Here is a 24,623-nt window from a genome sequence, read left to right on the forward strand (position 1 = left end):
TTCTAAGCAGAAACAATATAGTTTAAGTACACCAAGGGTATATCCAAAATAGAAAATAAAAGTAATACTCTGAAACAAAAGTTACCTGTAACTCTAGAACATTTTAATTCTAGAGAGCTTTAATAAATAAAAGGCCCCAGCTTCCAAATACCTATCCAAAAAAGGAATGAATAATGAATCCCATCAGAACTGGGGAAATTTTCTTTTTCTTTAAAGGAAGTGGGGGAATGAGAGCAGATAACCATTTTCTTTCAAAAAGATAAAGATAAAACACTGCTTCCTCAAATAACCACTCAGAATGTCACTTGAGATGAGGAGGCAGGAAGAATATAACTGCGTATTTGCCTTGTATACAGTATTGGGCAATTAAATGCCAGCATGGCTATTTAGGAATGGCTTGCTAAAACATTGAAAAAATGAAAGACTTCATCCTTGTCATAGACTGCCACTTCAGTGGAACATTCGGTGCACATGACTGGGTGATAGATTTCTTCCACATCTGTCTCTGCCTCCTCCGCAGCACCTTCTTGGTTAGACCTCATCTTCTTATGGCCTCGCCTTTTCTTCCTGTTCTCTGGGGGTTTGTATCTCAGAATCTCTTCCTTGTTGACAGAACAATTCATTACAAACATTGCTCTGTATTGAGTTTTATATGATTCATGCCTAAGAGGAAAATGAAACAGAGAATTTGGATTTACGTTCTATTTTAATAGTTACACATTTAGATAAAAATTTAAGACTATCAAAAACTTATTGAAATACCAAAGTTAAAACATGAGAACAAAACAAGAAATTCAAAAACTTTTAAGAATTATTTTAAGAACAGGAAGGGACCCGTTACAAAAATAGATAATAAAGAATGAATATATTCTACTGCTCTAAAGCTAATTTTTACCTGAGTAAAAAAATTTTTTGATTTGCTCTTCCAACAAAGAAAGACAAGAAAAGTTGTTGGAAACTTGAGAGGTAATGTTTAAAAAATCTTGGACTGCATCTTTTCCTGATGTGGCCTGAGACTCTGCCCTCCTTTCATTACAGGTGGTGCCATTCTGGTCACTATTTTAGTAAAAGCTACAGTTTTAAATGCTTAAAGAGCATCTGACTTTATAATGTCCATTCTTGGCTTCACTCCAATAGTCTAAAGAATAAATAATGCTTTCTTTGTTCTCCTCAAATAACTTAATGATTTTTTCCTACTTTTCTTGACTTAGTAAGTTACTTTCCTTTTCTCCGCCTTAAACCTCACACAACAGAAATGTCTACTTGGCTAAAAACAGTGAAGTCAAGTTATGCCTCCATTGGTTCTCAACGCTCATCTTTTCCTCTTCCACCAACCACCAGGCTGGTGCTTCTCTAGGTGAGACCATAAAAATTACATTTATACTCCACCGTACTGGAATCCTGTATTCATATGGAACACAATTTTTACCAAGACCAATTTCTACTGTTAGATCTTGAAGCAACTTCTTTTGGGTATAGGAATCCTGTAACATAGCAGCATGGTTTAATTTAAAAGAGAAGCAACTTAAGTACAAAGGTACTTTACTTTTTCTTTATTTCCCACTCTAGGTGTCAATTTATATACAAAAAACTTAAGAGTTCAAATGGAGAGTACAAAAATTCATTGTTGCAAATGATCAGAAACATCAAGTTAGCTAGTAAAACTACATCTGGCTACTCAGTGACTAGAACAAATCTACCACCTGCATCATCATTTAGTTTCAGTTAACCTGATTTAGAACACGGACTAAGCCAAATAGACATTTCTGTTGTATGAGGTTTAAGGCGGAGAAAAGGAAAGTAACTTACTAAGTCAAGAAAAGTAGGAACAAATCATTAGACATTTATACGGCTACTGGGAAAAAAAGGAGAGGAAAAAGGCAAGAGTATATATGAATTAATAGAATGACAGGGATTAAAAAAAATACATGATCTTCTCAATTGATGCATAAAAAGCATTTGAAAAATTCAACACTCTTTCATAATAAAAAACACCCAAAAACTAATACAAGGAACTCCTCAATATAATAAAGGCCATATATGAAAAAATCATAGCTAACATCATACTCAATGATGAAAGACAAAACTTTTCCTCTAAGACAAGGGAACAAAACAAAAAATACCTGATTTCACCACTTCTAACCAACTTGAAAGTTATAATAAGTGCAATTAGGTAAGGAAAAGAAATAAAAGGCATCCAAACTGGAAAGGAAGAAGTAAAATCTTTTCTGTTCACAGATGACATGATATTATATGTTTAAAGCTCTATAAAGATTACACAAAAAACTATCAGAGCTAATAAATTAATGCAGCAAAGTTGCAGAGTGCAAAATGAAGACATAAAAATCTGCTGTTTCTAGACACTAGCAAAGAACAATCCAAAAGGAAAGTAGAATAGAGATTACCAGAGGCTGGGATAGGTACAGATGGAGAATGGTGACTTACTGTCTAATGGGGAAACAGTTCCTAAATGGAGTGATGAACAAGTTCTGGAAATGGAGAGTCATGATGGCTGTACAATTGTACTGTAGTTCGTGTCACTGAAATGTACACTGGAAGGTCAGGTGCACACTGCTATATTTAACATGGATAACCAACAAGGACCTATTGTATATAGCACAGGAAACTCTGCTCAACATTATGTGCAAGCCTGGATGGGAAGGGGTTTGGGGGAGAATGGATAAATATATATATATATATATATATATGGCTGAGTCCCTTCGCTATTCATCTGAAACTACCACAACATCGTCAATCGGCTATACCCCAAAACAAAATTAAAAGTTTAAAGTTTAAAAAAAAAAAAAAAAAAAGGTTAAAACAGGCAACAAGATAAGAGTGTCCATTCTCACCACTCCTATTCAATATATTTCTAGAAATCTTAGTCAAAGCAATCAGGTTAAAAAAAAGAAAAGGTAACCAAACAGAAAAGAAAGAAGTAAAATTATCCCTGTTTTCAGATGACATGATCTTATGTATACAAAACTCTAAAGATTCCAAAAAGAAAATGTTAGAACTAATGAATTCAGTAAAGACTCAGGATACACAAGCAATCAACAAAAATCTATTGCATTTTCACTAACAACAAACTGAGAAATTAAGAAAACAATCTCATTCACAATAACATAAAAATAATGAAATACTTAGGAATAAATTTAACCAAGGAGGTGAAGGATCTATACACTGAAGACTATGACAGTGATGAAAGAAATTGAAGAAAACACAAATAAATGTAAAGATATCCCAAGCTCAGAGACTGCTACAATGTCCATGCTACCCAAAGCCATTTTATAGAATCAATGCAACCCTTATCAAAATTCCAGTGGCATTTTTCATAGAAACATAAAAAATTCTAAAGTTTGTATGGAACCATAAAAGACCTCAAATAGTCAAAACAATCTTGAGAAAGAAGAACAAAGCTAGAGGCATCACACTTCCTGATTTCTAACTATGCTGCAAAGCTACAGTAATCAAAACAGTATGGGACTGGCATAAAAAAACAGACTCGTTGATCAACAGAACAGAACCAAGAGCCCAGAAATAAACCCATGCATGTACCATAAACTAATATTTGGGAAGGAGTCAAGAATATTCAATGGGGAAAAGACAATCTCTTCAATAAATGGTATTAGGAAAACTAAATATTCATAGGCAAAAAAATGAAATTGGACCCTTAACTTACACCACTCACAAAAATTAATTTGAAATAAAGACTACAACTTAAAATTTGAAATCATAAAACTCCTAAAAGAAAACCTAAAAAAAAAGCTCCTTAACACTGGTCTTGGCAATGTTTTGGAGCTGACACCTAAGGCACAAGCAACAAAAGCAAAAATAAACAAATGGAACTCCATTAAACTAAAAAGCTTCTGTGCAGCAAAGAAACAATCAACAAAATAAAAAGGCAACCTATGGAATGGGAAAAAATATTTGCAAATCATATAGCTCATACAGGGTTAATCTCCAAAATATATAAGGAACTCAATATAAAAAAAATCCAATTAATAAGTGAGCAAAGAAGTTGAATAGACATTTTTCCAAAAAAGACATACAAATGGCTAACGGGTATACAAAAAGGTACTCAATATTATCAGGGAACTACATATCAAAACTACTGTAAGATCATCACCTCAAAACTACAGTAAGATATCACCTCATAGAATAGATATGATCAAAAAGTCAAAAGATAACAAAAGTGAACCCTTGGGTACTACTGGTAGGAATGTAAATTGATACAGCCACCATGGAAAACAATACAGAGGAACCTCAAAAAGTCAAAAAGAGAACCGTCATATGATCTAGCAATTCCACTGTTGGGAATGTATACAAAGGAATAAAAATACTCTCTCAAAGAGACATCTGAGCCCTCACCTCAGCCAGGCGATCAAGGTCAACATTAATAGCCATAAATCATGTTGACAGCTTGTTGCCTATGACATAATGTGATGAAAATGGCACTTTACTTCAGTGGTCTTCCTCCCAAAAACCCATTATATGTCCATCGACTGATGAATAAATAAAGAAAATATGGTATATACACACAATAGAATATTATTCAGCCATTAAAAAGAAAAAAGAAAAAAATCCTGCCATTTGTAACAACATGGATGGAGCTTGAAGGAATTATGCTAAGTGAAATAAGTCAGAAAGAGAAAGACAAATAGTGTATGATCTCACTTACATGTGAAATCTGAAGAAAAAAAAAAACAACCCAACAACTGAACTCATAAAGTTGGTGAGGGAGACAATGTTCAACGCAACACTGTTTATAATAGCCAGGGCATGGAAGCAACCTAGATGTCCATCAGCAGACGAATTAATAAGAAAGCTGTGGTACATATGCACAATGGAGTATTACTCAGCCATTAAAACCAATACATTTGAATCAGTTCTAATGAGGTGGATGAAACTGGAGCCTATTATACAGAGTGAAGTAAGCCAGAAAGAAAAACACCAATACAGTATACTAACGCATATATATGGAATTTAGAAAGATGGTAACGATAACCCTGTATTGCGAGACAGCAAAAGAGACACGGGTATATATAGAACAGTCTTTTGGACTCTGTGGAAGAGGGCGAGGGTGGGATGATTTGGGAGAATGGCATTGAAACATGTATAATATCATATGTGAAATGGATCGCCAGTCCAGGTTTGATGCATGATACAGGATGCTCGGGGCTGGTGCACTGGGATGACCCAGAGGGATGGTATGGGGAGGGAGGTGGGAAGGGGTTCAGGATGGGGAACACGTGTACACCTGTGGCAGATTCATGTTGATGTATGGCAAAACCAATACAATATTGTAAAGTAATTAGCCTCCAATTAAAATAAATAAATTTATATTAAAAAAAAAAGTTTGTGGGGGAGGGTAGGTGGCTGAAGGTGGTCAAAAGATACAAACTTCCAGTTATAATGATTAAGCTCTGGAGATGCATGTATAGCATGATGACTATAGTTAACAATGTGCTGTGCTTAGTTGTGTGTGTGTGTGTGTGTGTGTGCGCGCGTGCGTGCGTGCTTAGTTGCTCAGTCGTGTCCAACTCTGCAATTGCATGGACTGTAACCCACCAGGCTCCTCTGTCCATAGGGATTCTCCAGGTAAGAACACTGAGTGGGTTGCCATGACCTCCTCCTGGGGATCTTCACAACCCAGGGATCAAACCCAAGCCTCCCGCTGTATTACATACTTGAAAAATGCTGAGAGTGGATCTTAAAAGTTTTCACCACACAAAAAAAGGAACTATGTAAGGTGATGGCTATGTTAACTAACCTTATTGTGGTAATCATCCTGCAATATATTTGAATATCTAATCATTACACTGTATACTGTATACCTAAAGCTTATACAATGGTATATGTCAATTACATCTCAATAAAGCTGGGAAAAGATTTAATTCTTAAATGGTCTAGCTAACAATAAATGGAATATTCAAATGAAATACTCTTACAGCAACATTTTTAAATGCTTAAAATAGTAAATTTTATGTTATCACAATAGAAAAAAAGAATGAGTGTATTTGAGAGATTTCATCATCTTAAAATATATATGCAGTTTTACTGAATCCTTATCAGCACTGGCAAGTACTTATTAGAAAACCTAGTTAGACTACATATAATCAAAATTATTTCTATAAAGATTAGTCATGCAGCACAAGGGATATATGAGGACAGAACTTTATCAGAATTCCTAAGTACCTCAAAAGTCTATTTAAACAAGGACCACCAAGGGGTTTTATTTTCATGCGTGTGTGTATGTGTGTGTTGTTACCCTTTATCAGTTACCTTTGGCAATCAAGACATAGTGTAGTCATGCAGGCAGGGCAATTCAAGACAGCATCGCTATTCGGAACAGGCTGCTGTTGTTGACGTGGTCGCTGTATTCCAAAACCATGGTAGCTAGAACAGAAAGAGGAAGGGTGAAGCACATTAAAGCCAGATCTTCCTTTCTAAGGCCACTTTCCAATAAAAGAAATCAGTACCCTTTAGAAAAATGGTTAATTCTAGGAATGGGGCACATAAGGTAGACCTGGAACATCCTGTAGTGCCAGAAAGTAAGGCGGTGCTCAATAAGAAAAAACAAAACCGTTCTTCTCTTCTCCACCATCCTATGTGCGGTTGAGTTCTCTCCTCACCATGTCTTCTCACAAGACTTTCAGGATCAAGCGATTCCTGGCCAAGAAACAAAAGCAGAATCGTCCCATTCCTCAATGGATTCGAATGAAAACTGGCAATAAAATCAGGTACAACTCCAAGAGAAGACATTGGAGAAGAACCAAGCTGGGTCTATAAGAAGCAAGCTGGGTCTATAAGAAGCGGTCTTAACATGTGTGGCACACATGTTAAGACCACTTTTTTACGCAGCCAAATCACAATGAGAACATCACTACTGTAATGCTTGGCTCCTGATGTTATTTCCTCACTATCAGTCTGAGACCCAGTAATAAATATGAAACATTGGAATTGTTATTGTATTATATGGTTTGTGATGATGTACTGAATAAATACTGTCAGTTAGGACATGGGCCTGTCCAATGATAGAAATGTTCTCTAGCTACCAAGTACTTAGAAGTACAGCTAGTAAAATAGGAACTGGCTTTTAAAAGTTTTGTTGTCTTATTGTTCCCTATAACTAGCAGCTCTTACACCTACTGTTATAGGAAGTACACGTATGTGTCATCCTTGTACCTGAAGGCAGCACCTTTTTAAAATAAACCATGGGGGGAGGGGTGCTTGCCACAAGACATGCAGGATCTTAGTTCCCCAACCAGGGATTGAACCCACTTGGCTGCCAGGAAAGTCCCATAAAAAAGCATGTTTATATGCTATTCTATGATGTGAACCAGGGTTTGGCAAACTGATGATCTGCCTGTTTTTGTATGGTCTGTGAACTAAAGTTATGCATTTTTAAATGGTTGAAAAAATCAAAAAAAAAAAGAAAAAACAAAACCAAAAATCCATGAGACAGTATGTTAAAGGGGCACAGGAGTCAACTCAGAGCCCCTGATGACTGAAATCAAAACAATTAGAGCATCGAAATAAAACAGTGTTAAATTATAAGCAAAGTATAAATAAATACCCATGACTCCATGCTGATATAAATGACTTAATATGTAAATAAATGGGGAGAACGGACACATCTCCCATATGTAAGAACTACAAATAATTTATGAAGATACTCTCCCCTAAAGGAAATGGAACATGACTCCTTAAGTCTAGGCTAAATATAATAACATCCTTCCAAATAGAAAGGTGTGGAAAGAATAACTTTACAGCTGAGAAACTAAATCATGCTTGATAGTATGTGCCCTTGATACCAAGCGATGAAAACAGCACTTTACCTCTATGGTCTTTCTCCCCAAAACCTCTAATTCCAGTCTGATCATGAGAAAAGCATTAGATAAATTCCAATAGAGGACCCTCCCACAATATTCCTGACCCATGCTCCTCAAAACTGTTAAAGTCATCAAAACCAAGGAAAGTCTGAGAAACTCATATCCAAGAAAAGCCTCAGTAGACATGACAACTAAATGTAACATGGTATCCCAGATGGGCTCTTGGAAGAGAATATGGGTATTAGGATAAAAACTAAGGAAATCTGGGGGGATTCCCTGGCAGTCCAGTGGTCAGGTCGTCTCGCTGTTGGTTGGGGGGAGTAATAAGGAAATTCTCTGTATTATCAGCTAATTCTTCTGTACATCTAAAATTATTCTAAAAGTGTCTACTAATTAAACACACACACATCAATAAAGCTACTTTTAAAAAGCAAGCATTGTAAGCTCTAAGTGCCTAAGAATCTTAGTCTGTTTTGTTCCCTTTTGTATTTCTAGAGTCTGGAACAGTGTTTTGCATATAGTAAGTACTCAACAAATATGTGCTGATTGAAAAAATAAAGTATGAATTTACTTACAAAGACACTAAAGTATAAAAGGATATACTCTTAAAAGGGGCTTATAGATGTTACTTCTCAAGATTATATAACAATGAAAATACATTCCATCTTAAGTCACTGACAACTTGTTACCAGAATCTGGAGCTAATCATAAGCTCCTTAATTATTTCAACAGCGCTCATAGCACTTAAAATGTTCATCTCACACTGTAGGTGTGAAAACTACTCATCACTTAAATGCAAGAGACAGCTGTAAGTGGTGCATGGGTGAAACTGGGAGAGGGAAAAAGGACAAAGTGGGAGAGTGGAAGCTAAAAGGTGGTACACAAAGACCCACACAGCATCACATTCCCTCTGGACTGGACAACTATAGATTCCTGGGCCCCACCCTCGATGAATCAAAACTTCCTGGAGTAGGACTCAAGGGTTTGCATTTCACTCTCACCAGGTGATTCTGAAGCTCAGGCAGGCTAGGGTAACATTAGGTAACAGTGATAAGCTTTCAGCTTTCATTTTTATGATAAATTGATCTTTATCAAATCAAATTTGAAACAGAGTATGGAGCTTCCTCTTGGAATGATGGAAATGATTTGAAATAACATAGGAAGTGGTTGCACACCCATGTGAACACACTAAATGCCACTGAACTGCTAACTTCAAAATGGTCAACATTACGTCATGTGAATTTTACCTCAACTTTAAAAAGTTAAATTTGTAAACACGATTCAAGTATTCAAATAGAAAACATAACATCCACTCTTAATCCACATAAACTCTTTTACTTTCGGCCATGCTGAGGCACGCAGGATTTTAGTTCCCCAACCAGGCATCGAACCTGAGCACCTTGCAGTGGAAACGTGGAGTCCTAACCACTGGACCCCCAGGGAATTTCCCATATAAACTTTTAATCTCTAAGTAATTTTATACTGCTTATTTGAAAAAAGTCAGCTTTGTTTCTTGAAGGGAGAGACTTAACTACAGCAGTTTGAATTCAACAACAGTTTTTAAAAAACAAATGGTCTAAAGAATGTATGTATGTATATAACTGAGTCACTTTGCTGTACAGCAGACATTGGCACGACACTGTAACTCAACTATGTTGTTGCTGTTCAGTTGCTGAGTCGTGTCCAACTCTTTGTGACCCCATGGACTCCAGCACACCAGGCTTCCCTGTCTTTCACTATTGCCCAGAGTTTGCTCAGATTCATGTCCATTGAGTCCATGATGCTATATTTCAAATAAAAATAAATAAATAACCAATGGCCTGACTGACATTTGCTTTTCATTTTCAAAATATTCAGTAGTTTTTTTTCTCAAACTTTCCTTATGCATGACCCGGGTCTCCTGCATTACAGGCAGATCCTTCACCATCTTAGCCACCAGCAAAGTCCCTATAAACATACACACATACACCCAAAACATGAGTACAGTGAAAATCATCTTTTAATCATTTTCCCTAAAGATTTGAAATATTAAATTTAAGTTCTTACCCTCTTCTCTGTGCGTCAACCCAGGCCTGATCTCTGTTATCTTTTTCAGGATCATATAGTAATTCATCATTTGTTGGAATTCTGTGTTGTTTCTTCTTTTTTTTCTTGGTCACTTGTGCTAATTTTGAAAATGTTAAGAATATGGCTAAGTAGCATGTCTAAAATTCACACCTTCTTTTACACAAAATGAAGAATCCTATTTCCTAAGGTATACATTTTTTCTATTTTCCTAAAAAAAATTTTTTTAACTATTCCTCCAAATAAAGTTCAGAACCGAGTTCAAATAATGAGAAGTCAGAGTCTCAAAAAAGCCACCCAAATCAAGTCAAGAATAGACACTAATTTTTTTTTTTTTTGGATGCACTGCTCGGCTTGCAGAATCTTAGCTCCCAGACCAGGGATCAAACCCAGACTTCCAGAAGTGGAACCATGGAGTCTCAACCACTGGACCACCAGGGAATTCCTTAGAAACTATTTTTGATGTCTTAAATTTTCCATAAGTTCTCATACATAAAATGCTACTGATTTCAGAACAAAAATGAGTGGAACAGTATGATCATATACATATACTGGACCAACTTGAACAAGTCAATATTTATGCAACCATATATAAAAATATAAAATCATTTCTTTACCTTATAAATATGTTATGTATGTATTCCATCATAACTACTGATATAATTAAGTTAGTTTTAGCTCTTGTCATTATGCTCAACTTTGCTCAAAATTTATACAAAATCAGGGGCTTCCCTGGTGGTCCAGTGGTTAAGAATCTGCCTTGCAATGCAAGAGACACCACTTCCATCCCTCGTCTGGGAAGATCCCACATGCCGCAGAGCAACTAAAGCCTCAGCCCGGTGCCTAGAGCCTATGCTCCACAACGAGAGAAGCCACTGCAAGAAGAAGCCCACTACCACAACCAAGAGCAGCCCCTGCTCGCCGCAACTAGAGGAAGCCTGCACGCAGCAATGAAGACTCACTACAGCCAAAAAAAATTTTAATTTATACAAAATCAATTTCAAAGAACAGAGAGGTTGATTTTTTTAAAAAAGCAACAACTTAGGGAAAATTCTACAAGAGAATAAAACCTAGAAACTATCTGCAGTCGTGAAAGCAAATGCTGCTGTGCTAAAGAACGCTGAAGGAAAAGGAGGCCGAGAGCCTTGAGCAGAGAGCTACCGAGTCAGGACTCGCCTCCTCTCCCCAGATGTGCCTCTGCACGCTGCCCTAGTCCCAGGCCCTCAGGTGTGTGTGCTTCCATCTGTTCTACGCACAATCCTGCTTTTGTTTTCACATCAACTGCCTGCAATTTCTTAAAAGATAAAACTCAAAGGGAAAAAACCTAATATCAAATTGCTAGGTAAAACTTCTTTCATAAAATATAACTGCTAAACCTGGTAAACATGTTCCTTACCTGCTTTGTCTTCATCTTCAGAATCAGAATCAAAATATATATTGTCATAGTACTTTGTCGGAGCTGTTCCAACTATCCCATCTCCTGAAGACCCTAGTCAAACCATAAAGGAAGTTTAAAGACTAAAAAATACAGAAATGACAAGATAAAAAACTCCATACATTCTTCCATCACTTTAAAAAACTGCTATTGGCTCATTCCCAATTCCACTTCAGTGGAAAAATACTTTCACATCAATGACTTACTGGAGTCAATGACTTACTGTATTTCTGTGCCCTATGCAATTACAGAGAACTTCTCATCCTCGAATATGTGTTCCAAATCATGAGAAAATTATTCTTCCTCTCTTGCCAGAAAGAGACTGAAAGCACATATGATAATGATAAAAGCACATCTGATTAAACAAAATAGCCATATTTTCAAGTTACCAGCATATATATCTCTACCTTTCAGCCATGCAGTATACTGCAGAGAACAGGAAATAAACATCTTGTTTTAAGGGACTTTAGAAAAAAGAGGATAAGAGCTCTATAAAGAGTCAAGAGGAATGAGTCAAGGACATGTTCTTCCTCTCCTCAGTAGTGCCTAGAGCCGTAACATTACCTATACTTCTGTCATCATATGCGTACATCCCTAATTCTTCCTCTTAATTAATATCTGCCTTTGCTTTTATCATTATCATATATTCTTTCAATTCTTAATAGTTAATATACAGCATAACAATATGGAAACCAATGCTGAGGAGTCCTACTTTCACAAAACAGTTTTCAAGGCAGGTACATTTTACATAATAGACCACGCACCAAAATTAAGTATATTTCATTACTTACTAAAATAAGACAGGAATTTGTGGTGACACATTGCTCAATCTGCTCTATCAGTGTTATAGAAACTAAAAAGTACTTCTATAAGCTAATGTGTCTTTCTTTCTTTATCCTAGGGTAAAAAGTACAAAAGGAAATCATATAAGTAAACAACGCTTAACAGTCTCCAGCACCACAGGAAAAGTCTGCACTAGCAATGAAAGAAAAGTACGCTCAGGTTGCCAAGTACATTTATTTATTCACTCAAGACGTGTTCACTGGGCACGGACTTTAAGTGCTGGGGACACAACAGAACGCAAATAAGGGTCTCTGCCGTTATGGAGCTTAGAAAAATATCTATGTGAAAATCGAACTAAAAGTTTACCTGTTTCTAGAGAAGATAACTTGTCCTCCATTGTTTTTATGGTAGAATTTAATTCAGCTTCCATTTCTTTTTCAAATTCATCTTCACTAGAGGATTCACTTTCCCCAGTAAGGCATTCTCTGATAAGTTTTCGTTTTTGGTCAGGAGTTCCATGTAAAAGCACATCCACCTCATCTTCAGAACTGGAACACATTTAAATCACAAAGAACATGAATATTAAAGTATTAAAATAACTTAAACACCTATCATCCCATTGCCCAACAATTTTAAGTTTCATAAGGTTGCACTGGATTCAGCTATCATTACATACAGCTCTTCTGACTTCAACCATTTCTGCATATTTCCAAACATATTTTTTAATGTCTGCATACCATTTCCTCTTGCAGATGCTGTATAGTTATTTGTCCTTGCTATTAAACACATACAATGAATAGCTCTGGATATATAATTTCATTTCTGTTGATTTCCTTAGGTTAAATGTCTAAAATTGGACACAAACATCTTTCTGACTTCTGGAATTATCACACTACTTTTCAAGTGTATTGCACCAATTCGTAATTCCATCAGCAATGAAAATTTTACTGGGCGTTTGTTTCAAAGTCTGGACACTTAAATAAAACTTAATATATGTAACAGACAGCTAATATATCCACACAAAATGTTAACAGACAGTAAATAAATATCACAGTTTAAAAGGCACAGTGCTACAGGGAACTATAAAAAGAGAGAGAGAGACCTAAAATATATTCCAAATTCTCCCGAGCAATTTATGCCAATTTGCCCTTCTGTGCCTAGGTTTCCCCATCAATAGCAGTATGGAATTAAACCAGGTATCAGAAGAAATGAAATGTTATCAAGATGAAATGCCTAAGACATTTCTAATACAGTCAATAGTACATATATAATGTTCAATTATTCATGGTCTGATGAACAGTTACAGACTATTCATGGGTTTTGCTTCACTATTTTTCTCTTCTATTAATACACCAGAAGAAGGTAAATAAGAATAATACAACTCATGCCAATCAATTTTGCTAATGACAGAGGCCTTATCCAGATTTTACTCCCAAGAAAATTCCCCATCCTGATCAGCATGCTCCCTTTCTCCATCACCTCTATATTCACTCAGGTTCTCTTATCTCTGCCTGTACCATCAAGGCCTAAGGATCTCCAGGTCTCAAAACCCTTCTGCTTCCTTCCACCCTGAACCCTGATGCCAGCATATTATTCCTAAAGAACTGTTATCACATCACTACCCAAATCCAAAAGAAAATCATCCATGACCAAAACTCCGAGTACAGCATTCAAAAGGATCTTCCACAATCTGGTTTCAACTTATCTTTTCAGGCTTATCTTTCACTATTACCCTTGAACTATCACAGTACTCTTCAACTGGGGGCAATTTTGCCTCCTAGGGAACAGATGGCACAGCTAGAGATATTTTTGATTGTCACAACTGGGATGTGGGAGGAGGGGTTACTGGCATCTAGTGGCATATATACTGCCTGCTGTAAAAGGTGCATTCTCCAAGCACAAGTGGTCCTCAGCTATGATACCAACCCACTGAATATGCAGCAGCCATGTGGGCCTCTCCAGGTAACTCCTATAGATGGGAGCTGGAAGCAAGAGCAACCAACACAAACAGGATGCTCAGACTGCTTGCTCTACTGTGAGGTGTCTCTTACTCGGGAGACTCATGTGTTCTGCCAGCTTCCATGAGACAGTAACAGGTGATAAAAGAGTCACTACTAGATAGAGGAAAATCAAATCCTGACAGACACCTCTTAAACACCACTCTAACACAATTTCCCTTTCCAAAACAAGCACTGGATTCAGCAGGCAATACCGCCTAATAACACTGTTTTGTTTTCAAAGTATTTACAGTTACCTTACCAGTGGCAACCATCACAGGAATATAAAGTCTTCTTACAAATATTTAACTACATGGGAATTCCCTGGTGATCCAGTGGTTAGGACTCTGTGCTTCCACTGCTGGCGGCCCAGGTTCAATCCCTGGTTCAATCCCAGGGAACTAAGATCCCACAAACTGTGAGCCAAAAAAAAAAAGGCATTTAACTACAAAAATGTAAATTGACTTAAAGAAAAATATTAAATGAATAATAACAAGGGTGAATATGGGGATGATAATAGAAGAATAACTCAAGTTCAGGAAACACTGAAACCAATCAAACTGAATTACTAACTGAGACCTACTTTCACCGACTGGGCCCCTAAGTGAAACTCTTCATAAGGGAATCCTGGAATCCATCCTCACTTCCCACAACAGAAATCCTCACAGCAGTCTGATCTCCCATCCTATAAACCTTCCCCAGGATAGTATGAGGAAGCACTGTGATTAAGAGAAAAACGGTTTCACAGAAAACTAGTCGGACAGAATGTTTTAAAGTTTATGAACAGGATCTGCTGACAGCTTTAAAAATGGCTAAACTTACCTGGAAATCTCTAGTCAACATAATTGCAAGTTTCCCCCAGGTAGGATTAATCCCTCCCTTCTGGAAATTCCCGTGGAACTTCATCTGTAACTATCCCAGGTCATCTTTTTTTACAGCGCTCTTCTGCAATACACGTTTATTTCCAAGACATGTATCTCGCAAGATACTTATCTATCTTATGTCCCCTACTTTACCGTTAAACCTGTCGAAGACAAAAAATCTTATGTCTGATCTCTGTAGCCCACAGCAAGCATACAATAGATGCTCACAAAAAAAAAAATTAAAAAAAAAAAAAGTTAATTATCCCCTAATTTCTGTTTATGGCAGTTTAATCTTCATGATGTTCAATTCACAGTTAAGTCCCAAGTGGCTCACAACAAACTCGAGATATGCTTATTATACTTCCTTTTTACAAACGAGAAACCGACGATAAGGGACTGGCCCTCAGTCACAGTGCTGGTAAGCTGCAGAAGCAGGATTCGACCTCACGGCTTTTGAATCTTACGCTTAATTCCAGAATATGGACTACGGCCCTTCCCTGCGCCAATTTCGATCCTGCCTCCCCCGTGAGTGCAAGACCTCACCAGAACCCCCGGCGGAGTCCCACAGACGACAGCGGGGTGCGACAGGGTCCCGAACCGCTGGTCGGAGTATCCGCAAGGGCCCAGAAAGCACAGCGAGTCGGGAGGCTGAGGTCCGACCTTGGTCCGAAGCCTCGGGGCCCGGGGAGAGGCAGAGGGACGGGGCGGGGCAGGGGCCCACCTGCTCAAAGCCGGCTCCTCGTCGCTAGGCTCCTCAACTGCGTACGGGTCATAGTCGTCTTGGAGGCGGTTCATAGTGACCAGCCCCTCCGATACCATCCACAGGCGTCTGCCGAATGACTGTTTACTCCGCAGGTCCCTTCCCTAAAGTGCTCCGACACAACTTCCGCCCGCACTTCCGAGTCCTTAATGCGCGCCTGCGCGGATATTCCCAGCGAAGGGCTGGTACGGCAGGCGGGTCCCGAAGACCTGCTGCAACCCTTCGCAACAGGAATATGTTCCTATTTGGAACATAGGAAGCCGCTACCTTATTACTGGAAGTTGCAGTCAGCACCCTCATAAGTGGCAGTATGTGAGATAAACACTCCACGTGCCGTGTTTCACGTTGTGACGTGAAAAATCAGAAATCTATATTCCGAGGGACTTGTAGCCTTAGATCAGGGCCAGTAGGTCTCCAGACACTAGCATTCGACGTCCCTCCGGCCTCGTCGCCTGAAACCCTTCTGCCTTTTTTTCTCGCGCTACTGCCTTGCTTTCACAGTTCTCCCTTCTGTCTGACTTCCGCCCTCTTCTGTCTTCCAAAAAGTTGCTAAGCTGTCATTCAATTCAGTTCAGTCGCTCAGTCGTGTCCGACTCTTTGAGACCCCATGAACCGCAGCACGCCAGGCCTCCCTGTCCTTCACCAACTCCCGGAGTTTACCCAAACCCATGTCCATCGAGTCGGTGATGCCATCCAGCCATCTCATCCTCTGTCATCCCCTTCTCCTCCTGCCCCCAATCCCTCCCAGCATCAGGGTCTTTTCCAATGAGTCAACTCTTCACATGAGGTGGCCAAAGTATTGGAGTTTCAGCTTCAGCATCAGTCCTTCCAATGAACACCCAGGACTGATCTCCTTTAGTATGGACTGGTTGGACCTCCTTGCAGTCCAAGGGACTTTCAAGAGTCTTCTCCAACACCACAGTTCAAAAGCACCAACCTGTCATTACTTACTTCCTAATTTGCCTTTCTTGACCTCTTCTTGCTGCTAACTCACTTCAGTCGTGACCGACTCTGCGCGACCCCAGAGACGGCAGCCCACCAGGCTCCCCCGTCCCTGGGATTCACCAGGCAAGAACACTGGAGTGGGTTGCCATTTCCTTCTCCAATGCATGAAAGTGAAAAGTGAAAGTGAAGTCGCTCAGTCGTGTCTGACTCTAGCGACCCCATGGACTGCAGCCCACCAGGCTCCTTGGGATTTTCCAGGCAAGAGTACTGGAGTGGGGTGCCATTGCCTTCTCCATGACCTCTTCTTAGTCCCAATCTTTTCTCAGCCCTTACCTTACACATCCGCTGGATATGTCAGATGAGACAGATGACAGCGTCTTGACTGTAAGATCGTTGCTTCTGCTTCTCTACCAGCCTATATTCAAGTGTCTGCCCCCTTAGGGAACAAGTGATCCCTCTTAATGATCCAATTCAGATGACTACTCTGTCTTATTTAATCCTTGCCCTTTCCTCTGATACTTTGTCGGATTTCCTCTTGCTTGGCTAGATACCTCTGCCTGTTGCAGTTCAATCAATGTAGCCCCAAACCGGCACAGCATCTTTCACCCCATTCCTATGCCTCAGCCAATAGCTACTTTTGACTAAATTTCTGTTCTTACCACTTCCTGACATCCTTAGAGTTGCCATAGACTGAAAGTCTTGGAATCGATTGGACTCCTTTGTCCCTTCTTTGCCAACAAAGCTGTGGTTTTTCCAGTAGTCATGTATGGATGTGAGAGCTGAACCCTAAAGAAAGCTCAGCGCCGAAGAATTGATGCTTTTGAACTGTGGTGTTGGAGAAGACTCTTGAGAGCCCCTTGGACTGCAAGGAGGTCCAGCCAGTCCATCCTAAAGGAAATCAATCCTGGGTGTTCATTGGAAGGACTGATGCTGAAGCTGAAACTCCAGTACTTTGGCCACCTGATGCGAAGAGCTGACTCACTGGAAAAGACCCTGATGCTGGGAAAGATTGAAGGCAGGAGGAAAAGCAGTGACAGAGGATGATGCGATAGTTGGATGGTGCCGGGGTCCAGCCCCGGCTGATCCAGGGTATTCGAAGGAGAGACGGTGTAGGCGAGGGTCAGGAAACAACTGCTTAATTAAACGTTAATTAAGGATACAAAGAGTAATAGAATAAGGATAGCTCAGTGAGGAAATTCAGTGGAGAAAAGAGGCTGAGTAGCTTGGTTTACGCGGGAGACCAATAAAACTTCAAGACAAGAAGTTTGCACCACTTACGTAGGCCGCAGGCGTCCTTCCGTTCTCCCGAAGGAGAGGAGACACTGAGGCCTCCCCGGTCGGATCTTAGAAGCCCAGGCATAATTAGCAAGCATGGCGGGTTCCGCGCTCCAGATGGAGACTCAGCCAGAATTTGAAAGAGAGAGCGACATGGGGAGACCAAGTTTCGATGAACAAGGCCCGCACTTTATTTTCCAAAGTAGTTTTTATACCTTAAGTTATGCATATAGGATAATGGGGGAAGGGGTGGAGTCATGCAAGGACAGCAGTTCCTGGTTCTAATCGAAGCCAGGCTTTCAAACTTATCATATGCAAAAGTTCAGGTGATTGACATCATCTTCTGGCTAGGAGGCCTGTTAACATTTTAAGAAACTTATTTTTCTCTAAAGGTGATTATTCCGAAGTCAGGCACCAGCCTCCAAAAAAGCATTGGACAAAGCTGCATTTTACATTTCTATACACCCATTATATCAATCAATACACTGCCAAGGACACAGTAGGTAAGGAGTATGGAGACTTAGCAGCAAACATTGGCCCAACAAGTGAAAAACCCTTCACCAATACAATTTCTAATCAATCTTTTAACTACTCAAAGGAATCTGTTTAGACAGTTTAGAACATCTCCTGCCTCTCACAGTTGGGAGGCTCTGAACAATCACATGTGGCCGGAAAAACCTATTCAGGCAGGCTAGAGGATTTCCAAAGGAGTTTGTAGGTTAAACACTGTCACACCCAGGAATTATTAACTGGAGCTGTAAGCTAATTCTTTTTTCAGAGAGAGGTAGTGGGGGACAGCCCCCTGTTAAGTCAGAGGTGTAGGTGAAAGCACAAAGCAGAAAGTAGGCAGACTCTGGTTTTGGGGGTAGATGCTCGAGATTTCCAGGGGGACTCCTGAGGCTCGATCCCGCCTTTGCGTATGCCGAGCCTCCTTCCTCATGACCTTTGTCATGGGCGGAGTTCCTCACGCTGGCTCCCGGCAGTGATAGAATTCCAGTTGAGCTATTCCAGATCCTGAAAGATGATGCTGTGGAAAGTGCTGCACTCAATATGCAATATGCACCCAATATGCAATATGCCGGCTCCCGGCAGGATGGCATCACCGACTCAAAGCACATGAGTTTGAGCAACCCTGGGAGACTGTGAAGGACAGGTTAAGCCTGGCATGCTGCAGTCCATGTGGTCGCAGAGTCAGGCACGACTGAAACAGTAAGTGATTTTATAGATATTATATTTGTCTTCGTCTGATCTGCTTAGTATAACCTCTAATACCTATTCAGTTCAGTTCGGTTCAGTCGCTCAGTCGTGTCTGACTCTTTGGGACCCCATGGACTGCAGCACGCCAGATCTCCCTGTCCAACTCCCGGAGTTTACTCAAAGTCCATGTCCATTGAGTCGGTGGTGCCATCCAACCATCTCATCCTCTGTCGTCCCCTTCTCCTCCCGCCTCAGTCTTTCCCAGCATCTGGGTCTTTTCCAAAGAGTCAGTTGTTCACATCAGGTGGCCAAAATATTGCAGTTTCAGCTTCAGCATCAGTCCTTCCAATGAATATTCAGGACTGATCTTCTTTAGGATGGACTGGTTGGATCTCCTTGCAGTCCAAGGGACTCTCAAGAGTCTCCCCCTACACCACAGTTCAATTCTTCAGTGCTCAGCTTTCTTATAATTATATAATTAGTCCAACTCTCACAACCATACATGACTATTGGAAAAACCATGGCTTTGACTAGAGGGACCTTTGTTGGCAAAGTAATGTCTCTGCTTTTTAATATGCTGTCTGGTTGGTCATAACTTTTCTTCCAAGGAGCAAGCGTCTTTCAGTTTCATCGCTGCAGTCACCATCTGCAGTGATTTTGGAGCCCCCCCAAATAGCGCCTGTCACTGTTTCCATTGTTTCCCCATCTATTTGCCATGAAGTGATGGAACCAGATGCCACGATCTTAGTTTTCTGAATGTTGAGTTTTTTTGTTTGTTTTTGTTTTTTGCAAGTTGCTTTATTTACAACGCCAACTTTAAAATGAATGTTTAGTTTTAAGCGAACTTTTTCTCTCCTCTTTCACTTTCATCAAGAGGCTCTTTAGTTGTTCTTCGCTTTCTGCCACAAGGGTGGTGTCATCTGCATATCTGAGGTTATTGATCTCTCTCTCTTCCTTTCCCGATTTGGAACCAGTCTGTTGTTCCATGTCCAGGTCTAACTGTTGCTTCCTGACCTGCGTATGGATTTCTCAAGAGGCAGGCCAGGTGGTCTGATATTCCCATCTCTAAGAATTTTCCAGAGTTCGTTGTGACCCACACAGTCAAAGGCTTTTTGGCAGAGTCAATGAAGCAGAAGTTTTTCCTGGAACTCCTGCTTTTTCCGATGATCCAACGGATGTCGGCAATCTGATCTCTGGTTCCTCTGCCTTTTCTAAACCCACCTGGAAGAGCTGGAAGTTCAGGGTTCACGTACTGCTGAAGCCTAGTTTGGAGAATTTTGAGCATTATTTTACTAGCGTGTGAGACGAGTGCACTTGGGCGGTAGTGGGAGCATTCTTGGACATTGCCTTCTCTTTGGGATTGGAATGCAGACTGACCTCCTGCAGTCCTGTGGCCACTGCTGAGTTTTCCACATTCAGCACGTTCACAGCATCTTTCAGGATTATGAAATAGCTCACCTGGAATTCCATCAACTCCACTAGTGAAGGTTCTCAGGCCCACCCACTTGACTTAGCATTCCCGGCTCTCCGGCGGCGGCGGCGGCGGCGGCGGCGGCGGCGGCGGCGGCTCAGTCGTGCCCGACGGCGCGCGGCCCCACTAGACGGCAGCCGACTGGGCTCCCTCCTTCCCTGGGATTCTCCAGGCAAGAACACTGGAGCAGGTTGCTATTGCTTTCTCGGAGGTAAGTGGCCATACCACCTTCACTCTTTTCAGTCCATACCTATTTTAAGTGCTGTAAACCTTTCCCCACATCTGGAAAACCACAGGCGGGTCGTAAGAAAAGTTACGATTATGAAATACCAGTGGGAAAACGCCGCAATTTAGGAGCTAAGCAACGCCACACGTCAGCAAAACGGCAAGCGGCGATTTTCTGCGTATCATCACTACGGTAAATAACGAAACGCTGTCTACTAACGAAGTGAAAGAAACCTCACTAACCCAGCAACCAGGAGAAGCGGCAGCCTACATAGCCACCTAGCTTGGTCTGCTCTATGATAAACCACGTTCATCAGGGGAAAGCGCGAACGCAGTCCCCCACTACCACAAATTATGCAGTCGAGTTTCCCACATTTGGGGAAATCGCAGGGGTCAGCACATCCGGAGTGCAATGGATAAGCCTCGCCCTGGGAAAACCACCTTCGTGATCATGGTATCTCCCCTGCCAGGTAAGTATGAGTTGCTGCTCACCCACCGCCCAGCACCCTCGAGCTCGCCCCACTCTGCACGCACGGTCACTTCCCTCGCACCACCTCCGCACACTCAGCACCTGCTCGTCCCTCGGCCCGGCCTCGCCCACCCGGGGAACAACCTCAGGAACCTCCGCGTGTGCACACGCAGGACACCGAGGCCCGGGAGGAGCGGGACCAGCAGCCTCCGCGCGCCGCTCATCTACATACGCCACGCCCCCATACCGGTTGTGTGACCAACCAATCCCCAACCTAGACAAGTTGCCTTGAGGTTTCTGGGCCCCAGGGTCTGGGTGCGCAGCGAGAAGACGCGACCTGGAGGGGAAGCCCGGGAAAACAGGAGTTCTGGGCGGCCGGAACCCCGCATTTGAGAGTGAGGGTGTGAGTCGCGGCTCCGTTCTAGTCTCACCTTCCGATTTTGTTTTCACAGCCAGACCGAACTCATCCCCACTGGGCATGGTTATTATGAGGACCTTTCCCTCCCCCGACCCCCGTTAAATATTTAAGTAATAAGATTTCCGCAGTCAATTTAAAAGCGATCGCTTTATTCGTAGTGTCTTCCTGAGTTAGCATCTCCATCAACTACTTCAACACATATCTGCTTCAAGATACACACTAAACCAAGTGAAAGTTAGAGGGAAAAAAAGTCAAGATTCTAACCTTGAAGAAAGTAAACCAGGGCAAGGTACAAACTTCTTCCACTTTGCAAAGAATACAGTGCTTGAGTCAAGTATATAGTACTGCTGCTGCTGCTGCTAAGTCGCTTCAGTCGTGTCCGACTCTGTGCGACCCCAGAGACGGCAGCCCACGAGGCCCCCACCCCCCGTCCCTGGGATTCTCCAGGCAAGAACGCTGGAGTGGGTTGGCATTTCCTTCTCCAGTGCTTGAAAGTGAAAAGTGAAAGTGAACTCGCTAAGTCGTGTCTGACTCTTAGCAACCCATGGACTGCAGCCTACCAGGCTCCTCCATCCATGGGATTTTCCAGGCAAAAGTACTGGAGTGGGGTGCCATTGCTTTCTCTAAGATAGAGGTAGGCCACCCTAAATTGGTAGATGGCAGGTCCAAGAAGCACAGGAACTTACTAAGATTGTCTTGGGTGGCTAAAAAGGCCTTAAGTGGGTTGTCAGGTATACTGTTCAGATGATCTCAACAACGCCGTACTTCCTCAAGGTTTTTTCCTTGGGATAGCTCCCACTGTGGAAGTAGTAGGCAGAGGGTACATTCCAAGGACAGGGGAATGGTTGCCTGAGTCTAGCTCAAAGACCAGTGGTCACAGTCTACCGATCATCTCCTTCAACAGAAGACCAAAGTTTTGTCTCCAATCTGTTCTTGGTTGGAGAAGTAAGATCCCACAAGCCAAGAGCCATACATGGAAAAGGGACACACTCAGGTTTCAGTCCCAAACTGTGACCCCAGACATTGGGGAAGAGAGAAATCCCTTCCCAAACTGCAGATTTGGATGAAAATAGATGAGTGTTTTTGTTTCAAAGCTCTTAACTTTGGGGGTGTTTTTTTTTGGGTGGGGAGGTGATATTTTTGTGCAACAATAGAGAAATGGAAGAGGGATACAGAAGTAAGCAAACAAGTAACATGAAGTAGAAGGGGGAAAAGTGGATTAAGGGATAGAGAAGACACGACGGAGAGCAGGGGTTGGGGTGAGGGCTTACAGTGTTTGACAAGGGGGTCAGGGAAAGCCTCTCTGTTTCAGTTTGCTACATACTCCTGCTTCCCTTTGCTTGCTTGTCAATTAGTGCATGTAACCACCAAAAATTGACAGGCTCAGCCCCTGAGTTTACTTGTTCTGTCCTGGAATCAAAGTCCTAGTCCTAGAATCAAAACCAACTCCTTAGCATTTCCAATTCTTAGTTTTAAATTTATGGGAGTAAATAAGTAATGACTTAACTTTGTGGATCAGAATGAATATGGATGTAATTGTGGCCCTGACGAGGGCCACAATTCTCAAAAAAGAAAAATGGGTTTCCTAACAGGTGTCTCTTTCATGTCATTGTGACTCATGGGAGAGTATTGTACCTCCCAAGAAAGTTGGGTGGACCAATAGTTGAAAACCAGGGAAGGGAGTTCCCTGGCAGTCCAGTAGGACTCCTCCCTTTCAGGGCAGTGGGTCTGGGTTCAGTCCCTGGTTGGAAAACTAAGATCCCACAAGCCAAGAGGCACAGCCTAGAAACAAACAAACAAAACCAGAGAAATATATAGCATATGAGTGGTACATTATCCTACAAGATTTCAAAGCATAGAGCACAAGCAGAGGGAGAATCTGAAAAGGTATCACAGCAATCGTACAGTTGGAGTAACCATAGGTGCAGCATCTCATGGCTGAAAGGAATCCTAAAGGATCTTTCTATCTAGTTACTGAGCCACCCATTGCTTGCAGATGGATTTTGAAAGACAGGTAGGGTTTGGATGGTGCTTGCGCTGCAGGGAGGAGAGGCTCAGTCGCTAGTGGGGAAACAGATCCTGCAAATCGCAGGGCAACGGCCAAAATAAAATTTAAAACTTTGTATTTGCCAGTACTATATACTTGACTCAAGCACTGTATTCTTTGCAAAGTGGAAGAAGTTTGTACCTTGCCCTGGTTTACTTTCTTCAAGGTTAGAATCTTGACTTTTTTTCCCTCTAACTTTCACTTGGTTTAGTGTGTATCTTGAAGCAGATATGTGTTGAAGTAGTTGATGGAGATGCTAACTCAGGAAGACACTACGAATAAAGCGATCGCTTTTAAATTGACTGCGGAAATCTTATTACTTAAATATTTAACGGGGGTCGGGGGAGGGAAAGGTCCTCATAATAACCATGCCCAGTGGGGATGAGTTCGGTCTGGCTGTGAAAACAAAATCGGAAGGTGAGACTAGAACGGAGCCGCGACTCACACCCTCACTCTCAAATGCGGGGTTCCGGCCGCCCAGAACTCCTGTTTTCCCGGGCTTCCCCTCCAGGTCGCGTCTTCTCGCTGCGCACCCAGACCCTGGGGCCCAGAAACCTCAAGGCAACTTGTCTAGGTTGGGGATTGGTTGGTCACACAACCGGTATGGGGGCGTGGCGTATGTAGATGAGCGGCGCGCGGAGGCTGCTGGTCCCGCTCCTCCCGGGCCTCGGTGTCCTGCGTGTGCACACGCGGAGGTTCCTGAGGTTGTTCCCCGGGTGGGCGAGGCCGGGCCGAGGGACGAGCAGGTGCTGAGTGTGCGGAGGTGGTGCGAGGGAAGTGACCGTGCGTGCAGAGTGGGGCGAGCTCGAGGGTGCTGGGCGGTGGGTGAGCAGCAACTC

The 24,623-nt window shown here is 41.6% G+C and overlaps 2 protein-coding genes and 1 non-coding gene across 5 annotated transcripts; 1 reads left to right on the top strand and 2 right to left on the bottom strand.

Annotated features, from left to right (window-relative positions):
* Nucleotides 1-81: 81 nt before the first annotated feature.
* Nucleotides 82-18,162, bottom strand: EAPP (E2F associated phosphoprotein). Of its 3 annotated transcripts, none has more exons than XM_055555459.1 (6): nt 17,961-18,162; nt 12,484-12,665; nt 11,296-11,388; nt 9,882-9,999; nt 6,286-6,399; nt 82-663 (listed from the first exon to the last, which is right to left on the bottom strand). In XM_055555459.1, exons 1-6 carry the CDS (start codon nt 18,053-18,055, stop codon nt 387-389), a joined length of 879 nt encoding a protein of 292 aa, XP_055411434.1. In that variant the 5' UTR covers nt 18,056-18,162; the 3' UTR covers nt 82-386. The 3 variants fall into 3 exon arrangements, with proteins under 3 accessions (XP_055411434.1, XP_055411433.1, XP_055411435.1); XM_055555458.1 differs by lacking the exon at nt 17,961-18,162 and adding an exon at nt 15,699-15,895; XM_055555460.1 differs by lacking the exons at nt 82-663; nt 9,882-9,999; nt 17,961-18,162 and adding an exon at nt 15,699-15,884 and having other exon boundaries at nt 6,329-6,399.
* Nucleotides 6,604-6,969, top strand: LOC129633635 (60S ribosomal protein L39). The gene has a single exon (XM_055555461.1). It carries the CDS (start codon nt 6,637-6,639, stop codon nt 6,790-6,792), a length of 156 nt encoding a protein of 51 aa, XP_055411436.1. The 5' UTR covers nt 6,604-6,636; the 3' UTR covers nt 6,793-6,969.
* Nucleotides 18,163-21,164: 3,002 nt separating the features above from the next.
* On the bottom strand, nt 21,165-21,328 carry LOC129634604 (U1 spliceosomal RNA). The gene has a single exon (XR_008705784.1). It is a non-coding gene; the product is annotated as a U1 spliceosomal RNA (small nuclear RNA).
* Between the last annotated feature and the right edge of the window lie 3,295 nt (nt 21,329-24,623).

Source organism: Bubalus kerabau, chromosome 19, assembly GCF_029407905.1.
Source record: "Bubalus kerabau isolate K-KA32 ecotype Philippines breed swamp buffalo chromosome 19, PCC_UOA_SB_1v2, whole genome shotgun sequence".
Classification (NCBI taxonomy): Eukaryota; Metazoa; Chordata; class Mammalia; order Artiodactyla; family Bovidae; genus Bubalus; species Bubalus kerabau.

Excerpts from the sequence above, each read along its gene's own strand:
- LOC129633635 (XM_055555461.1), top strand. The coding sequence starts at position 6,637 with ATGTCTTCTCACAAGACTTTCAGGATCAAGCGATTCCTGGCCAAGAAA.
- EAPP (XM_055555458.1), bottom strand. The coding sequence starts at position 15,796 with ATGGTATCGGAGGGGCTGGTCACTATGAACCGCCTCCAAGACGACTAT. Across the intron at positions 10,000-11,295 it reads TGAAGATGAAGACAAAGCAG|CACAAGTGACCAAGAAAAAA; the intron begins GTAAGGAACATG and ends TTTCAAAATTAG. Across the intron at positions 664-6,285 it reads CTATGTCTTGATTGCCAAAG|GCATGAATCATATAAAACTC; the intron begins GTAACTGATAAA and ends TTTTCCTCTTAG.